At 40.5% G+C, this 17433-nt stretch overlaps 1 protein-coding gene across 8 annotated transcripts in view; it reads left to right on the forward strand.

The window, feature by feature from the left end:
• Positions 1–17433, forward strand: part of TSNARE1 (t-SNARE domain containing 1) — a 593698-nt gene that overhangs the window by 411519 nt on the left and 164746 nt on the right. For all 8 annotated transcript variants that reach the window (XM_075581607.1, XM_075581590.1, XM_075581622.1 and 5 more), the window contains one exon: positions 5578–5660. In XM_075581607.1, the coding sequence (XP_075437722.1) occupies positions 5578–5660 (83 nt within the window). The remainder of the gene's footprint in view (positions 1–5577; positions 5661–17433) is intronic.

Here is a 17433-nt window from a genome sequence, read left to right on the forward strand (position 1 = left end):
CAGGGCAGTGCAACTACAGACTAACACAAGCACCCATATATACCCCTTAACACATACTAAAAAACACCTGAAAGCAATCATGAACTCCAAATTGTAATCCCAGATACAACCCACATTTCTAAACAGCCAATCCAACATATCAGTATGTTGTACATACCTTGTGTTACTGAATACACTTTTTTGATACCATACCTGCAGTGTGCTGTCTCTTTTTGGCTATCAGGATCCCCTGGTCTCCATATGTCTATATATATATATATATATATATATATATATATATATATATATATATATATATATATATATATATATATATATATATATATATATATGTATGTGTGTGTGTATATATATATATACTGTATCTCTCCCTCCCTCTCTCTCTCTCTCTCTCTCTCTCTCTCTCTCTCTCTCTCTCTCTCTCTCTCTCTCTCTCTCTCTCTCTCTCTCTCTCTATATATATATATTGTATATATATATACTGTATATATATATATATATATATACTGTATATATATATTCTTGCGTTCTGCTCAATGATGTCTTCTCTCTACCCTTTTGTGTCTAAAGCTCTCTCCCGCCTTAAACCTTTCTCACTGACTGCCCCACACCTCTGGAATGCCCTTTCCTTCAATATCAGACTAACGCCCTCTTTATCCACCTTTAAGACCCACCTGAAAACTCACCTCCTTCACGAAGCATATTAGTAGCTCTGTGGCTGATATTATACACTTCCTACATCGACCATGCCCCCTTGCAGACTCACTTACCAGAACACTTTCCTACTGTCTCTGTCCTTCCTACTTACCAATTAGATTTTAAGCTCTTCGGAGCAGGGACTCTTTTTCCTAATGTTACTGTTATGTCTGAAGCGCATATTCCCATGATCTGTTATTTGTATTATTTGTTATTTATATGATTGTCACGTGTATTACTGCTGTGAAGCGCTATGTACATTAATGGTGCTATATAAATAAAGATATACATACATAAACTAGGTCTCATTGGGCATTCTGCCACCTGATCTCGCTCACTCTGACAATGTGAGTGTGAGTATGTAAGCAAATGAATGAATGCACTCCCACTCCAGAGCTTTTGTCTTTATCTCTGCACATCTCTGTCTCCCTTCCTAAATTGCAGAGTATAGTACCCACTTATTTTACATGGTGGGGTCTTTGACATTGCTTTATCAAAATATATGTGCAGTAAACTTTCATGTAAAATGTTCCAGTATATGACTATTTTTTGTGATACTGATGCAACAAAAGATAATATACATACTGAGATACTGTACAGTAGGTATCACAAACAGTACACACGAAGATATGATAGGTAGCATCAACATAATATTTTGCACTGACATAATCATGGAAGAATTGTCCCACTCATTTGAACTGCCATTAATTGTGTAGTAATCGCAAAAAAAAGCTTTACATGGTCATTTTTTAATTCTCTACTTTTTATACCAGTAAGGCTGCGTCCATAGGACTGCAGCCATGCTGAGGTGCGCGGAGGCTGAGGGAAAGCGGGTGCTTTCCCTGGCCTTGGTCCGGGGTGGGGGGGGAGGGGGGCTGTGACGTCATGGAGCTGGTTCGCCCTCATTGGGCGAACCGCTCACATGACCGGCCCTGCGCTCCCTTGAGCGCTTGAATTTAAAATTTTGCTAAGACTTATGCTTCCGCACGCTTGCGGAAGCGTGCGCGAGCCCCTGCTAAAGCCGCTCTCATTGCGGCTGCAGGGGCTCGCTGCCGAGCAGCAGCGTGCCTCAGCACGGGTCAGCGCTTATCCATGCCCGAGGCCTAAGGAAGGCTTAGGAAGACTATACTATAACTATACTGTAACAATTGTGTTATTTTGAGTGTTATAGGTAGACTTTTGTTGTCTAGTCTGATCATGTGACTTTCTTTAAAGTATGTGGCGAAAAGTTTTTAAAAGAGAATTCTTCAATTTGACTTCAATATCTATTCTTTAATCTGTATCCATGTGATTTTTAGATTGTAAACTCTTTAGAGCAGGGACCTCCTTACCTACTGTACTAGTGTTACTGTTCTAATATAAATGTGATTGTATTCACACCCTCACTCTACTTCACCGCACAATTATAAATTAATTTTACTAATCTGTATAGATTGTAGAAAATGATTTTGAAAATATCATAGCGTTTCTGCCCCCATGTGATACTTAATGTATAATCCACCATATTATGCATGTAGAAAAAATACACCTTTTTTGTGGCCACATTTGTTCATTCGACTTAAGATGTTTCGATTTCTTGAAACCATCCCAGCTATTCGTACTAGATTCTTATATTTAGAATGGAATTTCTCAGACAGGGAGATTGCTAGATTAATTGACCTCATTTGATCTTGGTTGTAACATTAGCTTGGTGATGATTTATTTTGGTGAACCATGCAACTTGGATACAAACCTACTTAAAACAGTCTTAAACCATAGAGATGAGAACATGCACCTTAGTGGGAAAGTTGGTTTCTAATTGGCTCCGGTTGTAATCTCTTTGGAACAAGGGAGGTCCATGAAGAATAAACCAAGTGGTCATGTGAGAGGAGACTGTCCAGTACAGGTCATGTAGGAGAAATGCAATGGAGCATTTCTGCTTCAGGTAAAAGTGCTGATCCTTTTAGGAAGACTGATGCAAAGAAAACAGGTTACCTGTAGAGCAGCAAGGGCTCGGTGTTCCAAATCGAACTCTGTTTTTATTCTAATGCTTTGGTGTAATGAAAATAATTTGCCTGGAGTGGCAGGTTTTGGCTGGATAATGGTCATCTGCAATGAGAACAAATGGCCCTGGCTTACATTTACATACATTTCCAATGATAGACCTGGCTTTTATATTCCAGCAGGAGGCCATTATCCTGCCATAACATACCATGCTCGTGACATTAGAAATTATGAAACTAAAGCGCGAAATAAGGAGTGGATTCCATAAGTGTAAGGGATCGGGGGACACGTCACCTCTGCTACCAGTACGCCTGTCAGTTCCAGTCCCCCTCTCCGTCGGCTCCTTACCCCTTCTTCTCGGGCGCCATGCCGCTCCTCCGCGACTCACGCCACATCCCTTCACACGCGGCCGGGGCGCGCGCACGGCAATCTTACAGAGTGCGCGCGCACACGATCCTCTTGGCCGTCCTCACGTGCCACTGGCTCCGCCCCCCATCTGCTGCAGGCAATTTCCACTACGCACCTATCTGACTCCCTCCCTGCACACCTGGACCTATCCCTGGGCTTACTCAGACAGGCCTCCGCTCCACCCCTTGCTACCATTGGTCCTCCAGCATTTATAACCCCAGTCTGCCCTCTCCTTCCTTGCTCTGCATAGTTGTTCTGTGACTCCTGTTGTGCAGTTGTCTATGCCAAGCTCTGTTCTCTGTTACAGCTCTTGTTCCTGTCCCTACCCCTGTTGGATACCTTTGGATTTGATCTCGGCTCTTGTTTGACTACGTGTACTTCGCTACCCCTGGACTCGGCTTTGGACCTCACTATGCTTCTATCTCCTGCCCCTGACCCACGGCTCTTGGATATTAACCCTCGGACTTCTGGTACCCCGGACGCAGCAAGTATCTCGTTAACCCTTTCTCACCAGGCCCGGCAACGCATCTTACCACACTCTGGGCACGCCCTCACTGCTGTGGGTGCGTTTTATACCCATTCCCACCTCAGTACTGGGGACTGCCAGGTCTGCGGGCATACTGGCGTTACAATAAGCTCCTGTGTATAGGTCAGTCTTTTCCAGTTATACCTCACCTCTTTAACGGATGTACATCTTTTTGATGCACTTTTATTGCTGAGATGACAGCAGTTGCTAACATACTGTAGAGCTCTTATGTTGGCTTAGTTGTAAAGATACATATTTTCTACCATGATCTTAATATTTAGTCTTTGCATGTATTCAGGTCTATCTTCCTAGCGGAATTTAACATATTGTTACTATACACAACATTGATCAAGAAGGCTATTTTCTTGCTTATACTGGTATGTCAAGATATTTGGATGTGGAATAATAGTTATATCTTATGATATAGCACAGGAATATCTCATTTCATACATTCCTAAGAGCTGATCTCACCATGTTGACTTTACTGGATCCTGGACTTGACAGGGCTTCCTCAGTAGAACAAACCGTAGTATCTTCCAGTAGCATTAAATAATAACAATATTAATGAAATATATATATATATGTATACATACATACATACATACACTAGATAGATAGACTGAAGTCTTGATGCAGAAAGTCTCTACTCACCATCACCTACCCTTTGGAACTGTTGGATTCTGCTAACAAAATATTGCATCCTGCAAATGGATTAAGTAACAGTAAATGAGATATGGAAAACTCGGGTAGAAATGGAATGATCTTCGTGAAAACATGAAAAGAAGATGAAGGCGAAAAAATATTTGGTGCCTCAAGGCGGAGCAAGATCGTAACTCGAGTTTTGCAATGCTGCCCTAGTTCATTTAGCAAATGTTCTTTCAAATGTACGAATTGTGCGTCCTCCCCACATTGTGCTGCGCTGCAGAAATTGTTGGCTCCATACAAATAAAATATAATATCAACAACGGGAAAAGTTCAGCCTTTGTTTTTTAAACACTCTCCGAACATTGTTTGCTCATTTTTATTTTGTTTCAACAGAAGGGAAATGTTGTTGTCTTATCGCATTTTTACCAAGACGTTTATGCAAATTGCAAGCTAAGGGCAAAACCAAGTCACTAAGGAAGATATTGCATTTAATATATGGGGGTGTTGTGATTGTTCACTATATTCGCAGCCAGGTTGAGGCAAGGTACTAGTTTTAGTTTGGACCACCCCCGCGCCCTCATTACCCCACACAGACATAGATATGTAGGCGTGCGCGCCCACACACACTGAGATACTGCATATTGGCCAACACACACACACACACTAATATGTACATGTATAGGCATGCGCACACACTGACATATACAGACACACACGCACAGGTATATATACACATACATAGGTATATGTACACACAGACTCTGTCTCCTCCGCTTTCCCTACCCTGTGTCCTGACTGACCACAGAACTTTGTCGGCCTGATCTTTATTAATCAGACAGGACTTGTCATTGACAGGTCGGGTCTGATTTCTCTAGATCAGCGCAGGGCGTTAAGAATTTGCCTAGTCCGCCTGTTATTGAATCCATCCGTGACTACACGTATATTATATGCTTGCCTTTATGTTTAAATTATTTGTTAGTGTGTATACTTGCAGGAAAGTGTCTTCACTGAGAGGATCAACACCTTCCATGTATCATTTTTATGTTGATTAAAATAAAATAATTTCAAGTTACACAGTCCATAAAATCTTAAGTAATACTGTACACTTCGACACACAAAAAAACCATCATCGTATTAGTTTACAGTACCTCAAATATAACTAGCCTTAGCTATCTCATGAAACGGCATACTATACCTTTGTTTTCCATTTACTTGTGTCTCAAATATACAGTACTCACCTTTCAATAGACTGTTGAGTTTTATATCTGTTCTAATTATTTTACTTCCTGTCTTTAATATTTAGTTGTCTCAATTTACAGATAGCATTGAAGCCAACATTGAAACTGGGTCTTCTAATGTAGAATCGGCCAATCGGCAATTGGCAAAGGCCAGTCAGCACCAAGTAAGTAGTACTAAACTAATAACAATATACACAGCAGATTATTTATTTTTCCTTTATCAAATCATTTGTACAGGGGCATGTTTATAAACCTTTAATAAAAAAAAGTCTTAAACAATGTTTTCAGATCAACTGGCATTGGTTGTGTTGATGATAAAATTAGACTTCAATTCATTGGCTGTGGTGAAACAATTACTTGCCATTTTATATCATTTAAAATGATTTATATTAAATTTAAGGAAGCCATTAAATATATCATCCTCCTAAAAGTCATTGTCACAAGCAGTTCACTCAAAGTATAGTATTCTGTATATAAGTGATAATCTCTTTGCATTAAAAAGTATTATTACTTTAGTTTTTCTTGTAAAAGATGAGATGCATGTTAAAATATACATACTGTACAGTGGTTTGCAGAAGTATTCACCCCCTACCAATAATGTCACATGTTGAATTACAAATAATGTATGCGCAGTTTTTCAAACTAACTATCTTTATTCAGAGCTACAAAGCTATAGTGGTTAAACTGCACACTGTTGTATGAGGAGGAAGAGATTAAATGTCAGCAAAGGCAATGTATAAAATGCATTTTACTGGTTGCATAAGTATTTAGCCCCTTAAGTCAGTACTTGGTAGAAGCACCTTATGCAGCAATTGCTGCTCCGAGTGTTATTGGATCGGTCTCTACTAGCTTTGCTCAGGTGGATGGTGACATTTTGCCCATTCTTAACGGGAAATTGATCCAGGTCTGATAAGTTAGTTGGGGATCACCGATGGATTGCAATCTTCAACTCTCGCCATAAATGTTTGATTGGGTTCATGTCAGGACTTTGACTGGGCCACTCAAGGACATTAATTCTCCTCTTGTTCAATGACTCCAGTGTGGCTTTGCGCTTTGGGTCATTGTCCTGCTGAAATGTGAATTTCCTCCCCAGTCTTGGCTGACTCAAACAGGTGTTCCTCAAGGATTCACCTGTACTTTTTACCATCCATTCTCCCATCTATCCTGACAAGCTTCCCAGTCCCTGCTGAAGAGAAGCACCCCCATAACATGATGCTGCCACCACCATGCTTGACAGTTGGGATGGTGTTGACCGGGTTGATGTGTAGTGTTGGGCTCGTCTGACCACAAATCCTTTTTCCATATGTCCGCAGTATCATCTATATGCTTTTTCGTAAACTCCATACGTGATTTATGATTTTTTTTTGAGTAATGGTTTCTTTCATGCCACCCATTCATACAGTCCAGCTTTGTGTAGGGACCGGCTTATTGTTGATGTGTGATGTGTGAACGAACATGTCTCATCTCAGACACAGAACTTTGCAGATCTCTCAAGGTCATTGTTGGCATCAGGGTATCATCCTGAACCAGTTTCCTGCTTTTCCGGGTGCTGACTTTGGAAGGTCGACCTGATTTGGGTAGTGTCAGAGTGATGTGATGCATCTTTCACTTCGTAATGATGGACGTCACTGTGCTGAGAGGGATAAACAGAACCTTTGAAATTGTCTTGTATCCTTCTCCTACTCTGTGCCTCTCTAGCACTTTATCCCGGTCTTATTTCAAAAGCTCCTTGGTCTCATGGTTGAATCACTATATGAGTTGCAGCTTGAAAGTCTTTATATACCCGAGGGAAATGATCTACAAGTTATAAACCACTCGGATCACACAGGCTGAAACCATTTCACTAATTTTGTGATCTTTCAAACAATTCATATTCTCATGAGTTGATTTAGGGCTGCAGTAGCAAAGGCGTTGAATGTCACAGGAGACCAGGACTTTTGATACTTATTTCTATTTGTACCGGGATCATTTACTAGGCAAAACAAGGTAGTAAGAACAATATGCAGTTTATTCGGGTATACCCGCGTGCAACACAATGAATACAGAAAATAAAGATAAAAGCACACTTGCTGGGGCTCCGGGGGTGAAATCTAGGCTCGACTAGGTGCAGGGCGCCTGCTTCGGTAGGCTTACCCTGACCGGGATATACACCTGGGCTTCCTGGTCCTCTTTTCGGCTTCAGTTCCTAGCAGCGACCGCCACGTTCCAAAACGAGAACTTGGACCTCACGTCTGACTTAGTCCATGCTGGGCAGACTTTCCTAGCTTCAAAATGAAGCCGGTTTTTTTCGTATTCGTGACAGAACAACTTTGAAAAGCCCGCCCTAGCTTCATCGAGACAAGTCACTAGATCGTCTTGTTCTCTGACTGGGGCAACTCTTTACATACACTCCGCTGAGCTATCCTCAGCATGGAGGTAGGAGGAACAACCAATCAGAGTGTGGGAATTCCCTGTCGCCAGCTAATGGGGATAGGTTCTCGTCCTTTGGCTGATGTCAGAGGAGGGGGCTTGCCAAGCCGGCTCGGGATGCTCCGTGGGCGGGACATACAAATTGACCAATGGGAAACGCGCCAACATTCTGCCGCTTCCCCCAGTCAAACCATTGCCACCTACTGGGCAGGCTCCACTGAGTCTGGCAGACCAGAGTGTCCTCCCCACAGGGGGTCTCTGTTCTCCGTACCCAGTACTCCGCCTTGCCCCGGCCACTTAGCACCCCGACACCTCTCAACATCCCGTCTCCTCTTTGAACTCTGATATCTATCCAGATTTCCCGGCACCTACATGGATGCCCGGGCTGACTGAATAGACATTTATAGTAAAAGCAGAAATTAAATAAAACATACTTTAATACATTGGATCATTTGGAAGGAAACAGGACTGGGATATCTGGGGGACACTGGGCAGCCCCGGTGTAATTCAACCTAAGTACCGGTTAAGCATGCCTGCTCGCCGGGGAGAACTAGAGGACTACCGGTATCTTTGGCCCACCAACTCCTGTAAACAAAACAATTGCATTTCTACCCAAATAGCCCACCTAAAACTTACACATAGCAAGTTTCATGAGTCTAGGGCACAGAGAACATGAAAAGTGGAAAAGCAGGGGACACTTTAACATTTACATGTTATAATACCTGGCCCCTGGCTTATGGTGCTAGGTAGCTGCCAGGGGCCTACGGTTCTCAGGGGTAACCAGATGGGCTTAACCTTTATTGTGTAGCCTGGTTACCCCCCTTACCGTCACATTGAATACTTATGCAACTGAGATTAATCTGTTTTTCTGTAAATTGTCTTTCTATTCTATATGTATGTTCTAACTTTACCACTTTGAAGTCGTTTTTGTATATTCTACATGTGAAGTCTAATTTGAAAGAGTCGTGGAGTATGCACAGGTGCCAACAAAATGTAAATACTTTGCAGGGGGTGAATACTTCTGCCCACCACTGTGTGTGTGTGTTTTATATAGAATGGAGTTGTAGATAGCTTCAGATACTGCATAGGAAAGCAATCTATTTAGCACTTCCATAATGTTTGCAAAGAAAATGAGATGCTATATGATGCAGTCATCCTAACTTTATTATGCATGAGAAATACTGTCCTGCGCTTCGGCTGTCTGTAAGGCACCTTTATGGTGTCAATCCGTCAAGTAGCTGATAAGGAGGGAGCTGTATATGGCCACTGAGTTGCCCCGAGACGAAGCCCTATCTGAGAGGGTGAAACGCGTAGAGGGGGAGATTGTGGTGTAGCCCTATGTGTATTGTGCAATAAAGTTTACTGAAGATCATCCGGGAGTTTCTACAGTCTGTCATGCGCAGTGGCGCCGGATTCCTGCCTTTCACATCCTAACTTTATTAGCAGGTTTTCTCACCATAAATCTCTATGCATCTCCTTCTGTGTACTAAATCTTATGAAAATGCTGATCTAGAAAGTACATATAGACCCAAGACATTAGAAGGTCGGATCATGTGGGAGTGTAAGCTTGTGACTGTCGCATAAAGAAGCTAGAGAGTGCAAAGTTCTAATAAGATTAAGTTGATGGCAGGTAGGGTGCTCAATAGCATAATATAGAATTTGTTAGATGTCTGAAGAAATTAACATTATCAGCTTTAATACAGCACTTCAAATATCAAGAAAGCAGTATTGAAAGTAAACTAAAAACCAGTGAAGCTCAGGCATAGTGGTGCAGGATAGGAGAGGTAAATAAGCGCACACACCCCATATTATATCTATATATTTGTCTTTGTTATTGTAGTGATAGCTCGTCATTTCATATTTCTAGTTGCAAAAAAGCTGACACTCGGTTCCTAATTCTGTTGGCCTCTCTTCTAGCTTCTGTTGATATGCTTCAGTAGAGCACTAGAATACCTAAAAACAATAAAAACAAATATAAAGATACATTGGTGTGTGCTTATTTACCTCTCCTGTCTACAACGTATTGTTTAGTACTTTTATCTACGAAGTGAGAGTGTACATATACCTTATGTCTGGAATCATCAGACACTGGACGCCCTTGGGAAGAATAATATGACCACCTGAGAGATTGTACACTCTTGCAACAAGGGCTATGTACACCCTCACTTAATAGATAATATGCTTCACTGTATGGCTACTCCCTGTCTGCGCTTCACTTATTTTTAGTTCATACAGATTCAAGAGCTCAAGTGGGGAGTCCATTTGGGATGCAGCGTGGGAGGACCACGCTGGAAAATTATTGGACACTTTCCTTTGATTTTTTTATTGATTATACCCACTTTTTTATCCGTTATACACTTTTGTTCTTGTTTTACACTTTTGACACATTTTTTCAAATGTATTCCTTTGATGCATGGTAACTTTTGCACCTCCATTTTTTCACGCACTTTAGTTTTTGCTTTTTGACTAATATACTTGCACTTACTATATTCTTAAATTGCAAGAAATAACATCCTTTGAGTGCACCAATACTATATTTTATACATGCATTATTGAAAGTAGGCCAGATGAGGATAAAGTCTAATGTATTGATGTATTTAGATATAAATGATAGCACTCATTAAAAACACTCAGCGGTTCCACAGGATATCTCTCAAACTGTGCCTTTTCCCAAAATAATGGCTATTATTTAAACTTGGTAAAGACATACAAATAAGTGCTTGAACTATGTTATTTTTACCTTCTCAATTCCTTCACAATGACAATTGGTCATTAATGCAATTAAGAATATTGCTGGTGTTGATAAACCCGGGGGGGGGGGGGGGAAGGGGCATAACCAAGCCACCAATGTTTAGATATCTCAGTTTTGCTCTTTCCGGGTAGAGAGCAATGTTTCTAGGACAGACCATTGTTTCAAGTAGAACTATTGCAGGAATTTGTGACATTAACGTTTTTTACGGTTGTTGCAGAAAAGGGATGCAACAAACAGATACGTATGTCATGGATCGAAGAAAAAAAAATTTTTTAAGCACAAATGAAATGATCTGATATATAATTGGCTTCAGCATGCACTCACAACTTGAAATCCTTCACGTATCAGAACGGTTCAAGGAGTCAACTACAAAATACATCTCAACCCCCAATATCACATCACACACATCAGCAATTTATGCAACAATCCTGTACAGTTAAGATTTAAGAGGAAAATATTCTGTGGGGTGGCTTTCAAACACATTTGTTTCCTGTATAAATTATACAGTACATTCAATGTCTGCTTATATCCAAAAAAATAAGGACTTTCTCAGAGAACAGTGATCGGGAAAAACACTTATGAGGTGGTTTAGCAATCAACTTAGGCCAGTTTCGTCTAAAGTCACAGAAACAAATGAAAATCATCAAGTTTGCATGATAGCTAGAGTAAAAAAAGGCACAAAGATATGTGCTCGGATCAACTTGTGATGGAATTGCTCAGTAAACTGGTAGAAAACAATTAAACAAATCTACTTGCAACCCCTGATCTCTTGTAAGTAGAAAAGAGGCTTGCTAGGTAAAATAGAAAAGTGAATCTGATATACTGTAAATGTTATAGCTTGAAACCAGAAGGTTAATGTGAGTTAACATCTTTTGGGCAGTGTATTTCAGTTTCTTGACAGCTGGTACCATTTCAACAGCAATATGAAGTGTGTGTGTGTGTGTTTTTTTTTTTTTTTTTTTACTTGGAGCAACCAGTCACAATGTGGTAGGCTTACCAAACTATAGAACTATTAGAAAGTAGCATTATGGAGAGGTACTGTAGTTTTTATTGGTCTGATGCCACTTGAGACTTCACAACAAAGTTTGCTTTAGACATTAGGGATGTGCACAAAGTTAATTTCTTTCTGCAAAGCCTTTTCAATTTTTTTTATTTTTTTTTAGTAATACTGTACTGATTTCCAGGCCTTTCACAAACTCTTCAATTGAGTTATCACTGAAGGAACAGACACCAGGGAAGTTTGTATCCCTGTGTATGTAGCTTGGAAACACTTTTATTCATTTATTTTGTAGAGTTGGGAACTGCTTTTTTGATGCGAGATGATGACAAAATTGAAACAAAATTAAATATTATTGGAAACGGGCAGAACCTAAAAAGATGGAAAATAACGAAAGTAAAAAAAGCACACTGCACACCAATGATTCAAGGCAAAAAGTTGGTCTTTTAAAAATTAATTTTGCAAAAACAAAACTTCAAAACTTATCTGTCGGTGCAAAGGATCAGTCTCTAGATAGGAGAGACATGGGAACAACATTTTGGGGGTCTTGGTCCCTTCGTCTTTACCTTTATCAACACATTCTGGGTGTACAGAATTTTCCTTCCATCAGTAAGTAGTGTTTTGTTTTGAAGCTATGTTTTTTCACACGTTTAAAAACGTAATTGATACAGATGTTTTTGTAAGGCTGCTTCCAGCAACTCATAAACTGAATAAAAAGTAATTAAGATTAAATTACATTTTTTTTCTTAGAATCTTTTAGGCTTAAGTGGCATGCTAAGGGAGATAAAGGGGCTCAATCGAAAGGTTTTAACTTTCTGAATGAAAAATGATTTTCTTGGGAGCTTTTACTTTCTGCTTTCCTTCTTCCAAGTTCATCAGTTCCAGTTGCATTTTTTCCCAAGTTATGCAATCGGAAAGTAGAATATCCACTTAGTACAGTTGCCTCAACTCTTATTCGAACAAAAACCAGTGGCAATTCCCCAAAAAACCCAGGAAACACCCAGGTACATTCTGAATACATGCCTTAAACTTTCCTTAAACTAGCCCCAGCATTTCTGCATTGATTAATGGCCTATCAGATTAACAGCAGGGGTCCCTGGCAGTCCCATTCAAACTGAATTGGACTGCCAGGGATCCCTGCTGTGTTAATCCTATGGGTCGTTAGTCAATGCAGAAATGCCTTAAACGTGCCTCAAACTAGCCCAGAACATACCCAGCACATACCCAGAATGTAACCCGGCTAGTTTACGGCAAATGTTAGAATAAACGTTGCCTCTACTGTAAGTATCCAGAGTCTCGCTTATAAATGTTGAGGTGCATGATGTACATCAAACTCACAACAAAAGACTAAAGAACCAGTAGGAAGTAAACATTTGGAGACCTTAAAGGTACAAACTACAACTTATCTGGAATCAATTGATTCATCTGTTCACTCCTCTTGGGATTCTGTATGTCTTCCCCTTTCATCAACTGTTAACTTATCTGATACTTTATGTTAGGAGTTGGGGCCAGTATTATTATTTTTTATATTTTATTCCATTTATTTATTTCCATTCTCCTATTGTAGTTTGATTACCTATTTAAAGGAATATCTATTCCTTTATAAGATTCAGGTAGCGCCCCAGTCTTCCCCTTTACCACTCACTGTATGTTAGGCATTGGTTTCCTTCACCTTAATTTCCTTGTAAGCCATTTGTCCAGTGGTGGTGTGCAAATTAGGCCTTCTGAATTGGGGCAGGTCATGTGATGTTTTAGCAGTACAAGGTCTAACTTGGTTTGGGGAAACTTTGCATGGGGATGCAGTACAGTTACAGTTTTCATTTTTAAAGTGAATATTTTTAAGTGTAGACCAGAGGTTGACTTCAGTCTGCCTGGATTCTGCTATAACTTCATCAACATGAATATAATATTGGGCATCCTTCTGTGAGCTCCTAACTCTACCATTAATATTCTATACTTGTTAGCATGCACCATTACCCTCCAACCCATTTTCATCTACCACAGTATCTCTCAATACTCCTCCCTAATCACTACACCTTGCTTTTCTGACTGCCATGCTCCAATATATTTACCATTCTTGTCCTGTTTGCTTTCCTCAATAATACTTTCTCTTCCTTTGCCCTATTTCACAGCTCTCCTTACTACAGTATATACACATTTCCTCCTCACTTCTTCCATCTCCCCCTTCTTTTCATTAATTAACACCAATGTCTTGCTCTCACTTCTGCCACCTATCTCCTCTCCTCATAAGATCATATGCTCTTACAATTCTTCCTTTCACCTCCTGTCCCTATCCGTCCTTCTCTTGGACATTTCACCAAATCTTGGCCCTTGCCTTATCCTCACTTGATCTCGTCCTAAACTTCCATCCCACTCCTCTATAACATCTAAAAGGTCCAATCCTTCCAACATGATATCTATCTCCTGTTCACCCCCTGATTCTCTCCCTTTTTCATGCGCTCTCTGGAATGCGCTCTCTCAATACTAGCTATACATGGCCTGTAATTGTATCTCTCTCGCTCAACCTCTTTTTGTACTAACTGAAACTTTGTTTTCACTCTAACTCTGCCCTGGAGGCAGCTTTATCCTATGGCGACTTTTCTTTCTCTCACACCTCGCTCCTGCGGACGTGGCGGTGGAGTGGAAATTCTTCCCTCTTCTCGATGCAAGTTTCAGCCCCTGCCTACATCTGCTTCCCTGACATTCTCATCCCACCTTTTTTTGCTACCACTCTCCACTGACCCAAACAACCTTGTCACAACTTAGAACTCTGTCCTAGCCCTCTCACTTGACCATTATGCTCCTCCTGTATGACAGCACTCCAACCCACAACCCTGGCTAAACAGGCAGACAAACTTTCTGTGCTCTTGCACTCATTCCACTGAATGCCTCTGGAGGAGAGTCACACTCTTGCAAACAGAACTACCAACCCAGAATCCAACCCATGCCACGTCTTCACTGTCTTTGACACCCTTCTTTGATCTCCTGCTACATCATTCTCTACCTGTTCCATTACAACCCCAAGACTTTTCTGATTATTTTATGGGCAAGTGGAAGCTATCTGGAGAGATATCCTCTCTGTCCTTTCCACACCTCTCTTTCCTAATCCTCCTCCTCTTGACTTTGACCCCCTTTCTCCGGTTACAGAAGGAATAGTGTCTCTGTTCTTTTCCACATCTCTTTAAGCATGTTTTGTCTGTCCTATGATTAAAAATAACACCCTTGACCCTACCTTCCTTTCTAAATATCGCCCTGTCCACCTCTTGCCTTTTGTCTCTTATGTTCTGAAACAAATTTTCTTTACTTATACTTCACTTTCTCAACTTCCATAACCTACTTGACCCTCCTATCGGGCTTCTGCACAGCATACTCAACAGAAACTGCATTTGCAAAATAGCTAATATCCTCCAAATTGTTGAATTTCAAGAAAACTACTCAATTTTGATTCTTCTTGACCTCTCCTCAGCTTTTGATACTGTTGACCATCCTCTTCCCCTGCACGTTCTTTATTCTCTTGAAATCTGTGGCACTGCCCTCTCCTGATTCTTCTGTGACCTCTCTCACCTCTCCTTCAGTGTCTCTTTTGCCAACTCCTTCTCTACCGCTAGGGAACTTTCAGGTGTCTTTGGTTGTGTCTACTCTATATATGCTCTTGCTGGGTGACGTTACGGACTCCTTTGGATTCAGCTATCTATGCTGATTACACACAACTATACTTAACTACACCTGATCTTACACCTTAAGTCCAGTAAAAAAAATACAGAATACCTGTCGACCGTCCGCCTAGATAGTCCTTTGTTGCCTCAAGCTTAACATGGCTCCTTGTTCTCCACCCCGAAACCTTCCCCAGTGTTCCCTTCTCCATGTCAGTCAATTCATCAAGTCTGTCAAGTGCGCTATCTATGGATTACATTCAACTCCTCCCATTCCTTCTCCCCACACACAAACGCTGTTTTCTTGTCAATTCTTCCTTCGAATTGCTAAGATATAAGCCCCTTCCTATTTTCCAAAAACATTAATGCATGGCCTTGTTCTCTCCCATATTTATTACTGTAACATTATTTTATCTGGTTTCCTGCCTCACACCTCTCTCCCTTACAATCCATTCAAAATGGCTGCTACTCAAATCATCTCCTGCTCTTGAAGATGTGTATATGCTTCTGACCTCCTGAACTCTCTGCTGACTTCCTATTACTCTCAGTATTAACTACAAAATTCTCTTTTCTTTTAAGGATCTACACTCCTCGGCACCTCCATACATATCTCCACTCTGATCTCTCGTTACTCCCCTACTCACCTCTTAAGCTTAACCGAGGTTTGTCTGATATTTGCAACTTTTACATCTATAGCCCTCACCTGTCTTAAACCTTTCTCACTAATCTCTCCCTATGTATGGAACGCTCTCAATATTCGTCAAGCAACTTCACTTTCCTCATTTTAAAACCGAGACGGAAATTAAACTCTTAAAATTAGCATCTCTTTATATTATCTACACCTCTGCAAGTGACTCCAGGTGCCCTTGACCTTCCTGACTTTTAATAATGCGTGTTTACGCCTCCTGTGTCCTTAAGCCTTTCAACATGCCACTTGGATTGTAAACTTTTTGGAGCAAGGCCTCCCTTTGCTGTGTATTGTCATTTACCTGTCACGTTTATCCCCATTGTTCGTACTTTATTTACCTTGGATTATAATTTTGTAAAGCGCTGCGTTAACTGTGGTGCTATATAAATACAATTCTACATATATTCTGCATGAGGAAAACCATGGAAAAGTAAATGGTACAATGTGTTCATGAACTGTGGCTGGAAGCCAATGAAGTCATAGATGAAATAGTGTCTAATGGTTTTACAATATGTAGGGCATATCATGTTTTAATGGAAGTATGTAAATGGACAGGACTAGGTGCGCTAAATTGTCCACATCTGCTCTCAGTTCCTATGTTTCTGTTGTAAATACACCTGTGTATTCTAGTCCCTGCACACACACTACTGAAGGAATGCCTCCGATCAGCAATTCACAGCATTGCTGGCAATTAAATATTTAAGGCTGCTGACAAATGGATGCATCCTTCGCGAAGAACCAAAGCGGTTTATCACAGCCGTTTGTCTGAATCTCTAACATGACTAACATATCAGGGTCTTGTATGTTTGTAGCTCCTCAAAATTGTACATCCGTTTGCTCACCATCATATATATATTATTTTCTCTGGCACATTATTATTTCCGTTTTCTTTCATATTGCTGCAGGTGTCGTTTTGCTATATGATATAATGTGCAAGATTGTGCCGGGAGTAATAGACTACATACTTAATTTCAAACAGGAGGAGATCAAGATAAAAGTTCCATGAAGTGCAAATGGGAATTGAAGAACGGCAGGGGGAAATAGTACAACAAACATCGCTAAAGCAATTAAGATAGCAATGTTGGAAGGAGTGTTTTTCTATAATGCTTCAGAGTATACATCACTGTCATGTTTTTCGGCATAGGAAAATGTACATCGAACATCCTAACTTTTGGTACCTGAGATGCAGCGTTTTAAAGGCACTCCTCATAGTGACAACAGGATTCAAACCAGGTTCACCCATTTCAAGAGCAGTGGAGATGTACTAGATTGGTACATTCTATTGCTATTCGACCTATGAATGTATAAACCATAGAGTTCATGATCACTAAAGCCAACATATTTTACCACTATATATTTTCGTTCATGTAGCTCTCTGAACATCTTCTGTCTTTCCCTTTTCTCAACATGATTCAATGATCTCGTAGCCATATTGGTC

The sequence above is a fragment of the Ascaphus truei genome, chromosome 2, assembly GCF_040206685.1.
Source record: "Ascaphus truei isolate aAscTru1 chromosome 2, aAscTru1.hap1, whole genome shotgun sequence".
Lineage (NCBI taxonomy): Eukaryota > Metazoa > Chordata > Amphibia > Anura > Ascaphidae > Ascaphus > Ascaphus truei.